Source organism: Oncorhynchus tshawytscha, linkage group LG14 (genome assembly GCF_018296145.1).
Source record: "Oncorhynchus tshawytscha isolate Ot180627B linkage group LG14, Otsh_v2.0, whole genome shotgun sequence".
NCBI classification, from domain to species: domain Eukaryota; kingdom Metazoa; phylum Chordata; class Actinopteri; order Salmoniformes; family Salmonidae; genus Oncorhynchus; species Oncorhynchus tshawytscha.
Genome location: NC_056442.1, coordinates 4,192,339 through 4,212,338, shown reverse-complemented (window position 1 = coordinate 4,212,338; position 20,000 = coordinate 4,192,339). Strand labels below are relative to the sequence as shown.

Genomic DNA, 20,000 nt, shown 5'->3' with positions numbered 1-20,000 from the left:
CCTGCAGACCACAGATAAACATGTTGATCTATTACTGGGGTGAGGGCATGGTGAGTGGGTAGTCCCCACTGTCCTGCAGACCACAGATAAACATGATCAATATGTTGATCTATTACTGGGGTGAGGGCATGGTGAGTGGGTAGTCCCCACTGTCCTGCAGACCACAGATAAACATGATCAATATGTTGATCTATTACTGGGGTGAGGGCATGGTGAGTGGGTAGTCCCCACTGTCCTGCAGACCACAGATAAACATGATCAATATGTTGATCTATTACTGGGGTGAGGGCATGGTGAGAGGGTAGTCCCCACTGTCCTGCAGACCACAGATAAACATGTTGATCTATTACTGGGGTGAGGGCATGGTGAGTGGGTAGTCCCCACTGTCCTGCAGACCACAGATAAACATGATCAATATGTTGATCTATTACTGGGGTGAGGGCATGGTGAGTGGGTAGTCCCCACTGTCCTGCAGACCACAGATAAACATGATCAATATGTTGATCTATTACTGGGGTGAGGGCATGGTGAGAGGGTAGTCCCCACTGTCCTGCAGACCACAGATAAACATGATCAATATGTTGATCTATTACTGGGGTGAGGGCATGGTGAGAGGGTAGTCCCCACTGTCCTGCAGACCACAGATAAACATGTTGATCTATTACTGGGATGAGGACATGGTGAGAGGGTAGTCCCCACTGTCCTGCAGACCACATATAAACATGATCAATATGTTGATCTATTACTGGGGTGAGGGCTTGGTGAGAGGGTAGTCCCCACTGTCCTGCAGACCACAGATAAACATGTTGATCTATTACTGGGGTGAGGACATGGTGAGAGGGTAGTCCCCACTGTCCTGCAGACCACAGATAAACATGTTGATCTATTACTTTGGGTGAGGGCATGGTGAGAGGGTAGTCCCCACTGTCCTGCAGACCACAGATAAACATGTTGATCTATTACTTTGGGTGAGGGCATGGTGAGAGGGTAGTCCCCACTGTCCTGCAGACCACAGATAAACATGTTGATCTATTACTGGGATGAGGACATGATGAGAGGGTAGTCAATCAATTAAGATTCATTTATAAAGCCCTTTTTAAAATCAGCAGTAGTCACACTGTCCTTGATGTACATCAATGCACACGTCAGTCTATATCCACCCGCCTATCCCTCCCTCCCTCCCCTCATCCGACCAATGACAGCTTTGATGCATTACCTCGTCAAACTCCTCTGTCATCTTCCTGATGATCTCAGCATTCTGCATGTTCCGGAACATCTCGATGCGCACGGTGCCTGAAGAGGGTTACGCACAACCACAATACAACCTTTAACAACCACAATACAACCAGCCTGGAAATGAGGCCTATATAAATCAGAACGTTGTCTGGTGTTGTAGGTAGCAGTTAACAGTAATACCTTTGCAGCCAGAACACTGGATAAAGAAGTTGATGAGGTCCAGTAAGGCGATGTCTCTGTCCTGCTTGTACGACTCGATCCAGTCATCAACCACAGACTGCATGGCACTCTTTCCCATTCTGACCACCTCAAACAGAGTGACGGGGTCTCCTCCCTCGCCGTTGGTCTGAGGGACCCCATTGGCCTTCCTCCCTTTAGCCCCGCCTGTAGCCTTCTCCGCTGGGGACTTCCGAGGCTTCTTATTGGCTGCCTTAAAAAGGGAGGGGCAAAGGGTTCAGATATACAGGAAGAGACTATGCAGAGAGAAGGAACCTCGTAGAAAGGTGTTCTTACTGGTGGTCTGCCAGGCCTCCCTCTCTTCTTCTTGCCTTTAGTGTCTGTCGGGTCCTCCAGCTCACTCACACTCACACTCAGACTCACTGTGTCTGCCGCTCCGCTCTCATTGGACGAGTCCCTGCAACACACACCCACTTATACTGAGAGGGATACACCTACATAATTCTACCCACACTCAGCAGTCACAACATACATGACACACACACACACCTACGTTTGACTAATTACCGCATCAGGGGTGTGTTGTGATCTCTTAATGAGGCTTTGGTTGACGATGCAACGGGGAAGGACTCACTGTAGGACAGGCAGCTCAGAGGTGATCATCCTGACTGCTGGAGGGGTGTGTGTCCTCAGGAAAGAGTGGGTGTGTGTGGTCCGCTGGAGGGAGGGGTGTGTGTCCTCAGGAAAGAGTGGGTGTGTGTGGTCCGCTGGAGGGAGGGGTGTGTGTCCTCAGGAAAGAGTGGGGTGTGTCCTCAGGAAAGGGTGGGTGTGTGGTCCGCTGGAAGGAGGGGTGTGGCTCGGTACTGGGTCAACCGTGTGTGTGTGTGTGTGTGTGTGTGTGTGTGTGTGTGTGTGGGGGGTTACAGAGTGGTGACCAAATTCACTCAACACTGGGGACACAGCACCTCACAACACACCAGCCCCTAGAAAGAGAGAGAGACACAGTTTAGCCATTTGTCACAAATGTCTGGTGATTTAGTTTGGAATATTCTCAACATTTACGCAACTTGAAAAAGAGAACGAAAAAAGGAGAAAGAGTGAGTGTCAGAGGAGAGATAGAATGTAGGGAGGAGAGAGATAAAGCAGGCAGAGTAGGAGAAAGAGTGGAAAGGGAGACACCAACTGGCCACTTTAGGAAGTGCACCAGTAAAGTCTAGAGGGGGCGTGTCGAGAGCGTGCACATTTCAAACAGAAGTCTAATCATGTCAACAACATTCTAACCAATTACATTACATTTAATCATTTCAACCACAACATTAAAATTCTAATCATTTCAAACAACGTGATTTCAACTTCAAGTAAAGTATCTTTGAAAAAAATCTTCACAACAAATCCCATAACAAACCCAGAATGTTTTGTCAAATCTGATCCTTTATGAAAAAGGGAAAATCATTTGTTGCTGGTTAGACCCCAGGGTTTTTCATGGTTGCAAGGTCAGGAAAACACTAGGGCTCCTTCTATAGGCTATACGTTAGATGTAATGTTTGTCCTATCAATTTGCTTGCCTGGCTAGGAATAAACTCCTGGCCCTATTTATAGAAATAACAGTCATTACTAAATATTAGGCCGAGTGTAGTAAATAGCAACAAGTGGGTGCAGTACCCAGCTTCGGCCACCAATGGCAGTATGATCCACAAAGTCATCTCACCTCCATCAACTTAAACACACTTTATACGGCTTTAACAAGGTTTTAATCATTAGAAAAATCATCTAACCTCTCAATAAGTTAAACGTGAGTTTATGTGGTGTTTTGTCTCTTTGTTGAGTGTGTCTAGGGAGTGTTATGGAGGGTGAGTGTGTGTGTGTGGCTGAGACTGGGCTTAAACAACAGTAGGGGGCAGGCTAGGAGAGACTGTATTTAAATGTTCTCACACACAGAGAAACTGGAGAGCTTGAGCACACCAGCCGAGTGAGTCTGTTACCAACACACACACACCTCTCTGTCTGTCCGTCACACACAGCAGGGCACACAGAGAAAAGTGATGAGAGGGAAGAGATGGTGGATTCTCAGCTTTATCTCAGTTATAGCTAGGTCGATCAACTTTTGTTTATTTTGATTATTATATACACAAAACATAGCTAGTTTGTACCGGTATATAATATACATATGATCATTTACTGATTTATTCATTGATTAAAGTCAATTGTTGATTGGACTTGTAAGTAGAAAATGTCAGTATATTTTTTTACCCAATAATGGGTACCATGTAATGGTACACATTGAGGTTAACTAATAAAAGGTGGTAGGATGTGAAGAGCTGTAAAAACACAGAGGGAAATCCTGAACGCTAACCATCAGCTACTGTCATTATGCAGTACAGCCCCCCTACCACCACCACACTTCTAGTAGCATCTCTCCAGGGATCACTACAGTCCCACTGCTGGCTGAAATGTGTGCTCTCCATCTCTGCCTCTCCTCCCTTCCTTCCCTCCCCAATTCTATATTCTCTCTGGACAATAGAAGGCAAAAGCAACAGGGGAAATCTGTGTGACTGGGTTCAGATAGTATTTGAAAGCTGTGTGTCACCTTGGCAGAAGGCCAGAGATGGGTGTCTGCCAGAGTTGTTATTGGCCATTGACTGAAGACTACTACTGTTACTAATACTCCTTCATTAACATCCATCTCTCTCTCTCACAAAGAAGCCTGGAGGGAGTGTCTGTTCACTGTTAAAAAGAGAGCAGCCAACACACACACACACACACACACACACACACCTTTGGTATCTGTATTCCAGATACTGGGCTCTGACCGCTTTGGGAGCTGCCCGGGTGAGAGGTGTGTGTGTGTCTGTGTCCCTTTCTCTCAGAGCAGATCCACAAGGAGAGACAGAGAGAGTGGAATTGTGTGATTTCACTGCTTGGAGGCTCTGAAGCACTCACCCTGACATTCCAGGTGGTGCTGTGGCATCAGGAATGTGTGTGTGTGTCATACCACACAGAATAACCAGAGCTTCCTCTGCTACAATAGGCTGATCCTGCTTAGAATCAATGTGAGGGATCACACATATACACACACACACACACACACACACACACACACACACACACGGAGGCAGGCAGCGAGGGCTTGTAGAACACGTTACAGACAGTTATCCAGCACTCATATTTTATCATCTGTGGTCTGACTGAACACACATATAACTGTGTGTGTGTGTGTGTGTGTGTGTGTGTGTGTGTGTGTGTGTGTGTAAGCCACTTAACATGCATGACATGTACTCCCGGAGGCAGGCAGGCATTGCCATGGCAACCCTTGTGGGTCATAAGCCCCCCTCCCCTGATTGGCTGATCAGTGAGAAGGGACTGGGTGGGGAGGAGAGAGAGTGATGGAGGGGAGAGATTGGGGAAAGAGGAGGGGGAGAGGGACAGGGGGTAAGAAGGCACAAAAGAGATGAAGATATCCATTGTGATCTCTGGGGATTCGTTAGACGTCCCTTTCACTGCTGTTGAGGATCTCCACTGTTTTCAACTATAACGACCTCTCGGATAATAACACATTACCCACATTATCACCCTACCCGCATTATACAATCCTACTTCACCTGAATAAAGTCGGCCATAAGAATGCTGTCATAACGGGAACAAGGATAGAGAGTACGGTCACTAGGCTGCCTCTGACCAACAAAGCTGTGGGAACTAACAGCACTGAAGATGAGGACAACACATCCCTTGGGAGGAGGGGGGACAGCAGTCAACTGTAAAATATCCTATCATTTGGCAGAGCATGACCCTTCACTCAGACAGCTCCATGTGGGCGGCAGGTAATCTAGTGGTTAGAGCGTTGGGCCAGTAACCGAAAGGTTGCTAGATCGAATCCCCAAGCTGACAAGGTTCTGCCCCTGAACAAGGCAGTTAACCCACTGCTCCTAGACCGCCATTGAAAATGAGAATGTGTTCTTAACTGACTTGCCTAGTTAAATAAAGGTTAAATAAATACAAATGTGATAGAGTGAGAAAAGGTGTTGCCTACATCAATAATGCATTTTAACAAGATTCTTAGAGATCACACACAAAATGCTTCTGCACTCTAAAGAGAATCACTCATAAGAAAGTGATCCTGTCCGAATTCAAAACAACAACAAAACACTGAGGTGTTTCCAGCAGCAACTGGTGAATGAGAGTAATAGCATATAAAAAGACAGCTCTATGAGACTGCTGCCTGCAATTACTGGGCCATTCAATCTGGACCAACTCGTAAAACAAGGACACGATTATAGTCTCTGAAATGTCACACCATTTTCTGAAACATAAAACCATGTCATTTGGATGATGACTTTTGGGCATGCTATTATCCTCTGATCTGAAACAGTCGTAGACACCAGAGAAATGAGGGCAGAGAGATCAGAGGAGTCAGTCCTGATCCTCAAACACCAGCTCTAGCTAGGACTGGGATAATATGGACTGCTCCAGCTATTTACTTCTGTCTCATTTCAATACTGCCCTGTCAGTTGAACAGTGTGGGGGTTCTTATCTCGAAGGTTCTGTATGAGAGCCAACAAGCCTGGCGCGGAAGAGAGACCATAGCATCCTTAAGAGGTATAATAACAAGAGTTTTCACCCGAGAGAGGGGAATGCCAGAGAGAGAGAGAGAGAGAGACACGAGAGAGGGGAATGATCAAATGATATAGATCAAGAGAGTCTGAGAAGAGTGAGAATAAATTAACAAGAGATAGGAAAATAAGGGGACCAGTATTATCCCCATGCAGGTCAATGAGAGAGATGGAACTCTCCTAACCCAGTCATGACCCCAGTCGTACAAGGAAGGAGAAGCAGACAGACACCTTAAGGCAGGGTCCCCAATTACATTCAGCCGTGGGCCGAGTTTTCCTTGAGCGGATGGTCGGAACATAGTTATAAATAATTTGACTGCAAGAATTCTAAAGAGATACAGGGTCTTCAGTATTCAGACCCCTTGACTTATTCCACATGTTGTTGTGTTACGGCCTGAATTCTAAATGGATCCACTTTTTCCCTTACCCATCTACAGTCAATAATAACCCTATCACGGCAAAGTGAAAAACATGTTTTTAGACATTTTTTGCAAATGTATTGAAAATGAAATACAGAAATATCTCAATTCCATAAGTATTCACACCCCTGAGTCAATACCTTGTAGAAGCAACGATTACAGCTCTGAGTCTTTCGGGGTAAGAGATTATTGTGGAACATTTCCCCATTATTCTTTTCAGAATTCTTCAAGCACTGTCAAATTGGTTGTTGATCATCGCTAGACAACCATTTTCAGTTTGACATATTTTCTCAAGTAGATTTAAGTCAAACCGAAACTCGGCCACTCAGGAACATTACTGTCTTCTTGGCGCCAGTGTAGATTTGGCCTTGTGTTTTAGGTTATTGTCCTGCTGAAAGATGAATTCATATCTCAGTGACTGGTGGAAAGCAGACTGAACCAGGTTTTCTTCTAGGATTTTGACTGTGCTTAGCTCCATTCCATGTATTTTTTATCCTGAAAAACTCCCCAGTTCTTAACGATTACATACCCATAACATGATGCAGCCACCACTATGTTTGTAAATATGGAGTGGTACTCAGTGATGGATTTTCCCCAAACACAACGCTTTGTATTCAGTACAAAAAGTGAATTGCTTTGCCACATCTTTTACGGCATTACTTTAGTTCCTTGTTGCAAACAGGATGCATGTTTTGGAAAATTTGTATTCTGTACAGGCTTTCTTCTTTTCACTCTGTCATTTAGGTTAGTATTGTGGAGTAACTACAATGTTGTTGACCCATCCTCAGTTTTCTCCTATCACAGCCATTAAACTCTGTAACTGTTTTAAAGCTATCATTGACCTCATGGCGAAATCCCTGAGCCGTTTCCTTCCTCTCCGGCAACTGAGTTAGTAAGGATGCATGCATCTTTGTTGTGTATTGATACACCATCCAAAGTGTAATAACTTCACCATGCTCAAAGGGTTTTAAGAAACGTTCACTCCTGAATTTATTTAGGCTTGGCATAACAAACAAACATAATTCCCCTTTGAAATTATGGGGTACTCTATGTAGACCAGTGGAAAAAAAAGGAACATTTCAATACAACACAGAGTAATGCAGAGTAAGTGTCCATTTGAGGTCAATCTCTCTCTCTCACACACACACACACACACACACACACACAGTATGACAGAAACCAGGATGAAATTGAATACATTGACCATTATGATTTCTAACATAAAAATAACATTAGGAGAACACATTAGATTGCATCCATTTCAAATTCAGGTTGTAACAAAAATGTGGAAAAAGTCTGAAGGCACTATTTGTATGCATGCATGTAAACTCAGCAAAAAAAAGAAATGTCCTCTCACTGTCAACTGCATTTATTTTCAGCAAACTTAACATAACGTAAATATTTGTATGAACATAACAAGATTCAACAACTGAGACATAAACTGAACAAGTTCCACAGACATGTGACTAACAGAAATTGAATAATGTGTCCCTGAACAAAGGGGGGGTCAAAATCAAAAGTAACAGTCCGTATCTGGTGTGGCCACCAGCTGCATTAAGTACTGCAGTGCATCTCCTCCTCATGGACTGCACCAGATTTGACAGTTCTTGCTGTGAGATGTTACCTCACTCTTCCACCAAGGCACCTGCAAGTTCCCAGACATTTCTGGGAGGAAATGGTCCAAGCCCTCACCCTCCGATCCAACAGGTCCCAGACGTGCTCAATGAGATTGAGATCCAGGCTCTTCGCTGGCCATGGCAGAACACTGACATTCCTGTCTTGCAGGATATCACGCACAGAACGAGCAGTATGGCTGGTGAACGAGCAGTATGGCTGGTGGCATTGTCATGCTGGAGGGTCATGTCAGGATGAGCCTGCAGGAAGGGTACCACATGAGGGAGGAGGATGTCTTCCCTGTAATGCACAGCGTTGAGATTGCCTGCAATGACAACAAGCTCAGTCTGATGATGCTGTGACACACCGCCCCAGACCATGACTAACCCTCCACCTCCAAATCGATCCCGCTCCAGAGTACAGGCCTCGGTGTAATGCTCATTCCTTCGACGATAAACGCGAATCCGACCATCACCCCTGGTGAGACAAAACTGCGACTCGTCAGTGAAGAGCACTTTTTGCCAGTCCTGTCTGGTCAGGCGACAGTGGGTTTGTGCCCATAGGCGACGTTGTTGCCGGTGATGTCTGGTGAGGACCTGCCTTACAACAGGCCTTCAAGCCCTCAGTCCAGCCTCTCTCAGCCTATTACGGACAGTCTGAGCACTGATGGAGGGTTGTGCGTTCCTGGTGTAACTCGGGCAGTTGTTGTTGCCATCCTGTACCTGTCCCGCAGGTGTGATGTTTTGATGTACCGATCCTGTGCAGGTGTTGTTACACATGGTCTGCCACTGCGAGGACGATCAGCTGTCCTTTCCTGTCTCCCTGTAGCGCTGTCTTAGGCGTCTCACAGTACGGACATTGCAATGAATTGCCCTGGCCACATCTGCAGTCCTCATGCCTCCTTGCAGCATGCCTAAGGCACATTCACGCAGATGAGCAGGCACCCTGGGCATCTTTCTTTTGGTGTTTTTGAGAGTCAGTAGAAAGGTCTCTTTAGTGTCCTAAGTTTTCATAACTGTGACCTTAATTTCCTACCGTCTGTAAGCTGTTAGTGTCTTAACGACCGTTCCACAAGTGCATGTTCATTAATTGTTTATGGTTCCTTGAACAAGCATTTGAAACAGTGTTTAAACCCTTTACAATGATGATCTTTGAAGTTATTTGGATTTTAACTAATTATCTTTGAAAGACAAGGTCCTGAAAAAGGAGACGTTTCTTTTCTTGCTGAGTTTACGTATATATGTAAATGTACAGTTGAAGTCGGAACTTTACATACACCTTAGCCAAATACATTTAAACATTTAAACTCAGTTTTTCACAATTCCTGACATTTAATCCTTGTAAAAATTCCAAGTCTTAGGTCAGTTAGGATCACCACTTCATTTTAAGAATGTGAAATGTCAGAACAATAGGAGAGTGAATGATTTATTTCAGCTTTTATTTCTTTCATCACTTTCCCAGTGGGTCAGAAGTTTACATGCACTCAATTAGTATTTGGTAGCATTGCCTTTAAATTGTTTAACTTGGGTCAAATGTTTTGGGTAGCCTTCCACACTAAGTTGGGTGAATTTTGGTCAGGGTGTAGGCCTCCCTGCTCCGACACACTTTTTCAGTTCTCCCCACAAATTTTCTATGGGATTGAGGTCAGGACTTTGATGGCCACTCTAAGATCTCTCAAGATCACTCTTGATTTTGTTGTCCTTCAGCCATTTTGCTACAACTTTGGAAGTATGCTTGGGGTCATTGTCCATTTGGAAGAACCATTTGCGACCAAGCTTTCACTTCCTGACGGATGTCTTGAGATGTTGCTTTAATATATTCACATCATTTTCCTGCTCATGATGCCATCTATTTTGTGAAGTGCACCAGTCCCTACTGCAGCAAAGCACCCCCACAACATGATGCTGCCCTCCCGGCTTCACAGTTGGGATGGTGTTCTTCGACTTGCAAGCCTCCCCCTTTTTCCTCCAAACATAACGATGGTCATTATGGCCAAACAGTTATATTTTTGTTTCATCAGACAAGAGGACATTTCTCCAAAAAGTATGATCTTTGTCCCCATGTGCAGTTGCAAACCATAGTCTGGCTTTTTTATGATGGTTTTGGACCTTGCTTCTTTCTTGCTGAGTGGCCTTTCAGGTTATGTCGATATAGGACTCGTTTTGCTGTGGATATAGATACCTTTGTACCCGTTTCCTCCAGCATCTTCACAAGGTCCTTTGCTGTTGTTCTGGGATTGAATTGCACTTTCGCACCAAAGTACGTTCATCTCTTAAGAGACAGAAAGCATCTCCTTCCGGAGAGGTATGAGGTTGTCCCATGGTGTTTATACTTGCATACTATAGTTTGTCAGATGAACGTGGTACCTTCAGGCATTTGGAAATTGCTCCCAAGGATGAACCAGACTTGTGGAGGTCTACAATTGTTTTTCCGAGGTCTTGGCTGATTTCTTTTCATTTTCCCATGATGTTAAGCAAAGAGGCACTGAGTTTGAGGGTAGGCCTTGAAATACATCCACACCTCCAATTGACTCAAATGATTAGCTTATTAGTCAATTAGCTTATCAGAAGCTTCTAACATAACATAACCATGACATCATTTTCTGGAATTGTCCAAGCTGTTTAAAGGCACAGTCAACATAGTGTATGTAAACTTCTGACCCACTGGAATTGTGATGTGACTTATAAGTGAAAATCTTTATTTAAACAATTGTTGGAAAAATGACTTGTGTCAAGCACAAAGTAGATGTCCTAACCAACTTGCCAAAACAATAGTTTGTTTACAAGAAATTTGTGGAGTGGTTGAAAAACAAGTTAATGACTCCAACCTAAGTGTATATATAATATAAATATCACACACACACAATGCCTTCAGCTATTTGACCAAGAAGGAGAGTAATGAGTGCTGCATCAGATGCCTGGCCTCCACAATCACCCGACCTCAATTGAGATGGTTTGGGATGAGTTGGACAGCAGAGAAGGAAAAGCAGTCAACAAGTGCTCAGCGTGTGGGATCTCTTTCAAGATTGTTGGAAAAGCATTCCAGGTGAAGCTGGCTGAGAGAATGCCAAGAGCGTGCAAAGCTGTCAAGGTAAAGGGTGGTTATTTGAAAAATCTCAATTTGTTTAACACTTTTTTGGTTACTACATGATTCCATATGTGTTATTTCATAGTTGAGGTCTTTAGTATTATTCACAGATGTAGACAATAGTCCAAATAAAGGAAAACCCTGGAATGAGTAGGTGTGTCCAAACTCGACTGGTGCTGTGTGTGATATATATATATATATATATTTAAATTAAAATCACAGGCGGGCCACCTATTGGAGAACCCTGTTCTGAAGGGTAATGACATGATGAAGTGTCTCACGCACAACCTCTCTCTTTCACTCACTCACCATTCGCCCATCTTCTCCCTCTCCTACCCATCAATTTCTCTCTGGCCAATCCCACATGGAATGAGTCTTTAAGCAACAGCATAGTAGATATTGTAGTGAATGAGTCGTTCTGGATAGGAGCGTCTGCTAAATTATGAAAATGTCAAATGTAATATAAGGGAATAACATGTGTCCTCACTGTGTCCAAAAAATAGCTTCCTAATTTTCATTCTCTGGTCCCTTGAATCATGCCAATAAACTCATGCCCCCTTGACAAATGAGTGGAGCTCCTCTGGCCTGCTCGAAGGTATCTGTAGTGGGGGGTTAACTTAATAATGCAGCATCATGGTCTCTATATTACAGAAAGTCTCTACAGTAATGCAGTGGTTTTACAGAGCTCTAGAGTAGCTTTGGGCTGCAGGCTCTACAGTAATACAGTGGTTTTACAGAGCTCTAGTGTAGGCTTTGGGTTGCAGGCTCTACAGTAATACAGTGGTTTTACAGAGCTCTAGTGTAGGCTTTGGGCTGCAGGCTCTACAGTAATATAGTGGTTTTACAGAGCTCTAGTGTAGGCTTTGGGCTGCAGGCTCTACAGTAATACAGTGGTTTTACAGAGCTCTAGTGTAGGCTTTGGGTTGCAGGCTCTACAGTAATACAGTGGTTTTACAGAGCTCTAGAGTAGGCTTTGGGCTGCAGGCTCTACAGTAATACAGTGGTTTTACAGAGCTCTGGAGTAGGCTTTGGGCTGCAGGCTCTACAGTAATACAGTGGTTTTACAGAGCTCTGGAGTAGGCTTTGGGCTGCAGGCTCTACAGTAATACAGTGGTTTTACAGAGCTCTGGAGTAGGCTTTGGGCTGCAGGCTCTACATAAAAATAAAGGTTTCTGAAGAGGTTTTATTTTTTTAATCTCAAGAGAAAAAGCAACCAAGCAAGAAATACCGGTAGGAAAGTAAGAAAGAACGGGAAAGAAAGAAGATTCTCTCTGCAATGGCCGCCTGGCTCACTGCAGCCATCGCAAAATGGAGACGCAGAGAGAGAGCGAGGGAGAGTGAAATGGAGGAGAGAACGAGCGCACAAAGGGAGATCAGCGGGAGCAGAGGAGGAGAGAGGGGAGGAGGGCTGGGGGAGCAAGAGACTCATTAGTTTGTCTCATCTTTCTGCCTCTCTCGCTCTCACCTTGACCCACATTCACTGTCTGTTGCTATACACACACACACATATTTCTCCAGCTGAGGTTATTATACCCTAATGACATAAAAGGCTCCAGAACGTTATCATTTCACTACAGAGAACCCATTACTGTGACTAGCAGACTCCGTGTGTGTGTGTGTGTGAGAGAGATAAAGACTGGGTTCAAGAGCACTGCATATCCAGGGCTCTCTGCAGCCTGGTCATGAAGTCAGCCTATGAAGTCAGATGTTTGTTTGGCCAAAGGGGTTTGGTTTACCTTGAGATGCTACTGGGGGAAAGTGACATTTCCAGGTTGTCAATATGCTAGTGTGACTGTCCAGACATAGAACCTAGGGCCCTGACTTCTCTTCAACTCAAGACTGCATTACCTCATTGAGCTAAAGCCTAAACATCCTAACATTAGTCTTCAGGTCCCTGACAGGCAATGTTCATCATCCATGCGGGTAGTTTACCAGACCACTGCTGATACAATGGTAATGGAGTAATCTGGTAATCTGGGGGTTAGAAGGGGTAGTTTAATCTACCGTGCTACAGGGAAAGCCTTAATCCCACACGAGACTATGAGGGCAGATGACGTGAACAACACACACACACCCTTAATCTGAGTGTGAGTTGGCTTTCTCCGCCAGAAAATCTCAGGGGCATGATATAGGCTAGGCAGACAATGATGTAAAATATGTTTGTTAGTGTGTGTGTGTGTGTGTAACTGTACTTTATTGATCCCCTGAGGGTAGGCCCACATTAAATGTGTCACCAGCAGTAGTAGTATTGGAGAATAATGTGCTAGAAAAACAAAATCAGCCAAGCATCGACAGGAGGAATATTAGCAGTATCATGTTAGCGTTAGATGCAATGCTACCGTGCTGAAACATACTTGACTGTGTGCTTTCAATGCCTTTAGATACATATATTTAATGTTACACTAGTATAGCCAACTGGGTGTTGAAACAAGTGGCCAACAAGTACACCAGTCTGCTAGGTCTCAGGGAATGATGTTAATCAACCAAGCGCAGCGCTGGACAGGAAGGCTTCAGAGCATTTTCAGCCCCACATTCTCTCTCTCCATCTGATGCTACAGGTCAACTAGCCAACCCGCTAAACATCCGCTAGCCAACCCGCTAAACATCCGCTAGCCAACCCGCTAAACACCCGCTAGCCAACCCGCTAAACACCCGCTAGCCTACCCGCTAAACACCCGCTAGCCAACCCGCTAAACACCCGCTAGCCAACCCGCTAAACACCCGCTAGCTGATTACACCACAAACTGCTACCTAAACTAGGCCTGCACCACAGCCAACTACACAACAACCAGCTAGCTAACTACACCACAGCTTACTATGCGACACAACCAGATAGCTAACTAATAGCATCAGATTTGTCTAGTGCCAATTAAAGCCAAAGTTGTTATTTCACTGTGAGTGGTCCTGACAGCTTCCCTGTATACATACCATTTGCTTTAGATAGCTTCAAGATGTCCTCATTCTAAAGAGTCGTAGGGCCTATTCTTTCAGCGAACACACTTGATATTGGTCATTCCCTAAAACTGAAATAATACTTTCTTCACAGACACACCTAAATCTGGATTCAGCTTGGATTGAATAACCATGTCTAAGCTGATTCTGCCAAAGTCAAGGAAAACACCCTGGAGCTGTATAATGGCAACATGTTACAGTATAATTTATGGTGTAATTGGCCTGATCATAAAATACTAATTCAGTTACAAATCAAAGCTGGTTCATTTGCACAACTCAACTAGCTATTACAAATGAATAACTTACTACAAATACACTAGTCATTACACAGGCCCACACCCCCAAAGTTTTTATTTATAAAAATATGTATATAATAATTTAGGATTTTAGCTTTGGGTGAAAAAAAGACTAAAATCACAAGGAAATCAGTTAAAATTAGTTTAATTTAGAAAATCTGTTCCCAGATTTGAATTCTGTGTTGTTGTTTTTGTCGCAGTGCTTTGCTTTATCATGGCCAGGTCGCAGTTGTTAATAAGAACTTGTTCTCAACTGACCACCTGGTTAAATAAAGGTGAAAAACATTTTTTTAAAGTATTCCCACAAATAACAAAAAGAGACATGTCTCGTGTCTCAATGTAATCAAGATACGAAATTACTGTTATTTTAAAATACAACCACTTTTGGGGCATAGTTGTGGTCAATTTGCAGTGTTTAAATGATTATAATTATGTTCCAGTCCCTCGACCATCCTCTGACAAAAACCGGTCTGTGGATGAATCTAGTTGCCAACCCCTGTTTTAATGTAGACTCTGCATGACCTACTGCTGCAGAACAGTCTGGTCTGGATTACTGGACTGGGCCCACGGCAGGATGACCGGATATCATTGTTTTCAATGAGAGAGCGACGGTAACTTCCTGTTCCTTACAGAACAGCCACTCCAGTGTTTCCCTGCCTTTGAATAGGTAGGGAGGGCTCCCCACCTAGCCCTTCCCCTGGTCTAAACAAATTAAATGTTTTGCTCAAGGTCCTACATGTGGCCTAGCCAAATGCCATGATTACACCTGGCACTACCTCTAACGGTCAAACTACTGGAGACCATCCAGTTTCTATGGGTGGTGCAGACAAGGACACATTCTACAACAAACTCGAGTTTATGCAAATTAGCAGCTAGTATTTGCAGTAGTAAAGGAATAAAAAATATGAAAAACTATTTAATGCTGTTTGAAGAGGTAACATTGCCTCTTAATCCATGACTAGAGTCTCCAGTTAACTTGTGTAAAGCAGCAGCTTGCTAGTGTCTCATGATTGGTTCACGTTCAGTGAAAACATGATTAGCCTAGAAACGGAGACTATTTTCAGATGTTTTTGGATTGTTAAACTATTAGGAAAGCTATTTCAGGGAATATGTACTCCATGTTCCTCAAAAACCATGATTTTGTCCCCCTATATTACACTACATTTGAGTAATTTAGCACCAGTCTGATCCACATAACCAGGGCTTGACATCAACCTTTTTTTAGCTGAAAATATGACACAATCTGTGCATTCAACTAGAGTACGTAAAACGATATCATGAGCCGAATCAGTGCTGGTGAAAGTGAGGGCAATACAAGTCCAACAGATAAGGGAGGCAAGGTGCTTTCTGAAGAGATAGACCCTCAGACTGTTGCAGATGGGCAGCATCTGTGCTGTAGAATTATTACTAAAATGTTAGGTTTGTAGACTTGTATCCCAGCCCCCGACTCCACGAAGTCAATAACTAGGCTGCTCAGAGAAGTACTGTATACCCCATTGCATTGAAACGTTTCCCATTTCAAGTTGATTTGCCATATGTAATAGGTTAGTCATACACTGGAAATCTTACCAAGTCACACTACTCAACCAAGAACTGTGTCAACAACAGCCCTGCCAAGTGAAGATCATATCCTGGCCTGCAGTTTGTGGTGTTTTATGGCTGTGTACTAAATATTGCCAGTCTATGTTGTATGTTCTACGCAAAAGGAGACGAGGAACATTACAATACAACTTTATTGTCCCACATTGTATCTCTAGCACCAGTTTACAGTCAGTGTAGTTAGTTGGTCGTTGCAGGATGCATAGCCAACAGTAGACTGCTAGTTCAGTCTGCTGGTGGAAAGTCACATGGCTCCGCTTGTTGCATAACCACTTTGTTGACAATCAGTGAATGGTCACTAGGACACAAGCTGGCTGTATAGCCTTTTACCGTAAACATCAGACTCTATACAAAGAGCAGTGAAGCTGTGTGTAACACCATCTTCAAACAGTTAGGCTTAAAGTAGCCAGCTAGCTAATTTGGCCAAATATTCTCCAACTCCATATTTCCTAGTTCCTTAATAAAGAAAGATGTATGTGGATTTGAAATAGAATAGGTGAACAGATATCCTCATTAATCCTCATTAACCCATAGCTGAATTCTGCCAGAAGAATGGATCCCTGGGAGAGAGGTCTGGAGTAGGAAGCATGGAGACCAACAGCGTTGGACTGTAACCAGGGTTGGATTTGGAACCCATCCCCCTCACACACTTCCCCGCTAAATTTCGTTTAGCAGAGAAAGGGGCGGAGTGGGTTAGCAAACTAGCTAGCTGCACTTTACAAAACATAATCTACTAGTCAAAATATTGCAATTTGTCAAGAATCCCAACGTTGAACTTCGATACAATAAGTAACATGTCAAAACAATGGGTGGGAAAACAGGAAACAATGTTGCTAAGGTTACTGGTGAAATTTCTGCAGAATCTCTACGAATGGCGTGATAGATTGGCAAGGATGGATGTCAAATAGCACTGGTGACAGCAACCTGACTAACACTGACGTTACATTGCTCCCAAATACATCATCCGAAACCCCGACACATATGCAATGAATTAGGGTTAGCTAGCAACAATAGCAATGTGTGGCTAGGTCGCGCAGGCGGCACTTTAACGTTGCAATAAGAGAGTCTGCATACAACACTGTGTTGACGCTTTGAATCTGTCCGTCTATCAAGAGCAATAAAAACACGTCACACACATTGTCTTAGTAACGGGAAAACTAAGGGCGAGTGGTGAAAAGTGATTCTGGCAAAACACAGCGGTCAAGTCTCTCGTGCGTCCCTGTAATCTGACATGTAGAGACATTCCCGCTAATGGCCCTCGACCATGTAGCTAGCTAGCCGAACAGAGGGAAGAGAGAGAACACATCCAGTTCTCTCTCCGCTAGCTTGCGGAGCAGCACCCATCCCCCTCCTCTCTCCCCATCCCTCTCTCGCTCTCTGAATCCACCATCTTGATTCTGAGACCCGTCTCCCCTTTCGCACAAGCCAAAAACACAACCAAAATACCAAACAAACTCACCTTTACCGGCCATTGACCAATCGATTACAGTCTTCCGAAATAAAATAATCGATATATCTGATAAAAGTGTGTAGATTTTAATATTGTAAATATGTCGTGAGAAGCGGGAACCGCGCCTTGGAGCAGAAAGGAACAATCCTAAACTGCCATCTGGTGGAGCCTTCCTCGCTGTAATGCTGTTCTGGTGGCGCAGCCTCTCACTGCAACCTTACTGCCTCCTGGCGGACACAGACGAGATTACAGCAACGGATGCGCGCCGCGGGGGCGAGGAGAGGGGAGGCACTGCAGGACCCCGCGAAAAGAGGGAAACAGTGGGGGGCGCGCTCAGAGCCACGGGCACGCGTAGAAGGGGAGGGCGAGTTTAGCTGGCAGTGTTTTGGTCTGTGGTTTGATGGTGAATAGGCCTTAACAGAGGACACATGTAGGAAGCTATAACATCAAGATTACCCCTCAAAACACAATTTACCAGGCTACAATACACACGTCACAGTGTTAGTGCAGTATCTTGCCTGAGACCTGAAGACTCATGTTAGCTCCAAGTTGTAATGCCTAGGCATTAGCTCAATGGGCTAAGATGGTCTTGAAGTGCAAAGATGATCTGGGTTCAGTATCTGGTCTGTTAAAAATCTCTCTCTGGTTTTATTTAGCTTGTCTACATTAGTTGGTCCTGTTGAGGTGAGACTATCTCATTATCTGTGACATACAGAGCCTTCAGAAAGTGTTCACACCCCTTGACTTTCTCCACATTTTGTTGTGTTACAGACAGAATTTAAAATGGATTAAATGTAGATGTTTTTGTCACTGGCCTCCACACAATTAAGTGGAATTGTGTTATTCGAAATGTTACGGGGGAAAAAAAAGCTGAAATGTTTTGAGTCAATAAGTGTTCAAGTCTAAATATGTTCAGGAGTAAACATGTACTTAACAAGTCACATAGTATGTTGCTTGGACTCTGTGATCAATAATAGTGTTTAACATGATTTTTGATAGACTACCTCATCTCTGTACCCCACCACAGGGGGTTGGTGGCACCTTAATTGGGGAGGAAGGGCTCGTTGTAATGGCTGGAGCAGAATGAGTGAAATATCAAATACATCAAACACATGTTTTCCAAGTGACCTTGGAAAAGAACAAGAAGAGCACATATTGGTAGATGGGTAAAAATAAAAAAAACAGACACGAAATATCCCTTTGAGCATGGTGAAGTTATTCATTATTGTTTTTTTAAATTTAACCTTTATTTAACTAGGCAAGTCATTTAAGAACAAATTCTTATTTACAATAACGGCCTACCAAAAGGCCTCCTGTGGGGACAGGCTGGGATTAAAAATACAAAAACAAATTGAATATAAGTATAGGATAAAACACACATCACGACGAGAGACGACACAACACTACATAAAGAGAGACCTAAGACAACAACATAGCAAGGCAGCAACACATGACAACACAGTAGCAACACAAAACATGGTACAAACATTATTGGGCACAGACAACAGCACAAAGGGCAAGGTAGAGCCAACAATAATACATCACGCAAAGCAGCCACAACTGTCGTTAAGATTGTCAATGATTGAGTCTTTGAATGAAGAGATTGAGATAAAACTGTCCAGTTTGACTGTTTGTTGCAGCTTATTCCAGTCGCTAGCTGCAGCGAACTGAAAAGAGGAGCGACCCAGGGATGTGTGTGCTTTGGGGACCTTTAACAGAATGTGACTGGCAGAACGGGTGTTGTATGTGGAGGATGAGGGCTGCAGTAGATATCTCAGATAGGGGGGAGTGAGGCCTAAGAGGGTTTTATAAATAAGCATCAATCAAATTTCAATCACATTTATTTATGAAGCCCTTTTTACATCAGCTGATGTCATAAAGTGCTGTACAGAAACCCAGCCTACAACCCCAAATAACAAGCAATGCAGGTGTAGAAGCATGGTGGCTAAGAAAAACTCCCTAGGAACCAGGCTATGAGGGGTGGCCAGTCCTCTTCTGGTTGTGCCGGGTGGAGATTATAACAGAACATGGCCAAGATGTTTAAATGTTCATAAATGACCAGAAGGGTCAAATAATAATAATCACAGTGGTTATAGAGGGTGCAACAGGTCAGCACCTCAGGAGTAAATGTCAGTTGGCTTTTCATAGCCGATCATTCAGAGTATCTCTACACCTCCTGCTGTCTCTAGAGAGTTGAAAACAGCAGGTCCGGGACAAGGCAGCAAGTCTGGTGAACAGGTAAGGGTTCCATAGCCGCAGGCAGAACAGTCGAAACTGGAGCAGCAGCACAACCAGGTGGACTGGGGACAGCAAGGAGACATCAGGCCAGGTAGTCCCGAGGCATGGTCCTTTGGCTCAGGTCCTCCTCCGAGAGAGAGAAAAATAGAGAGAAAAAGAGAGAGAGAGATAGAGAGAGAAAAAAAAAGGCAGAGAGAGAATTAGAGAGTGCATACTTAAATTCACACAGGACACCGGATAAGACAGGAGAAATACTCCAGATATAACAGACTGACCATAGCCCCCCCGACACATAAACTATTGCAGCATAAGTTCTGGAGGCTGA

The 20,000-nt window shown here is 43.9% G+C and overlaps 1 protein-coding gene across 1 annotated transcript in view; it reads right to left on the bottom strand.

Annotated features, from left to right (window-relative positions):
- The window catches only part of LOC112236103 (cohesin subunit SA-1-like), a gene marked incomplete in the record, with an annotated part of 58,971 nt that extends 41,333 nt beyond the window's left edge, over positions 1 to 17,638 (bottom strand). Inside the window, 5 exon segments of the mRNA XM_042296869.1 lie at positions 1,217 to 1,293; positions 1,417 to 1,666; positions 1,750 to 1,870; positions 2,048 to 2,396; positions 17,447 to 17,638. Of these exon segments, the coding sequence (XP_042152803.1) occupies positions 1,217 to 1,293; positions 1,417 to 1,666; positions 1,750 to 1,870; positions 2,048 to 2,076 (477 nt within the window).
- Positions 17,639 to 20,000: the final 2,362 nt, after the last annotated feature.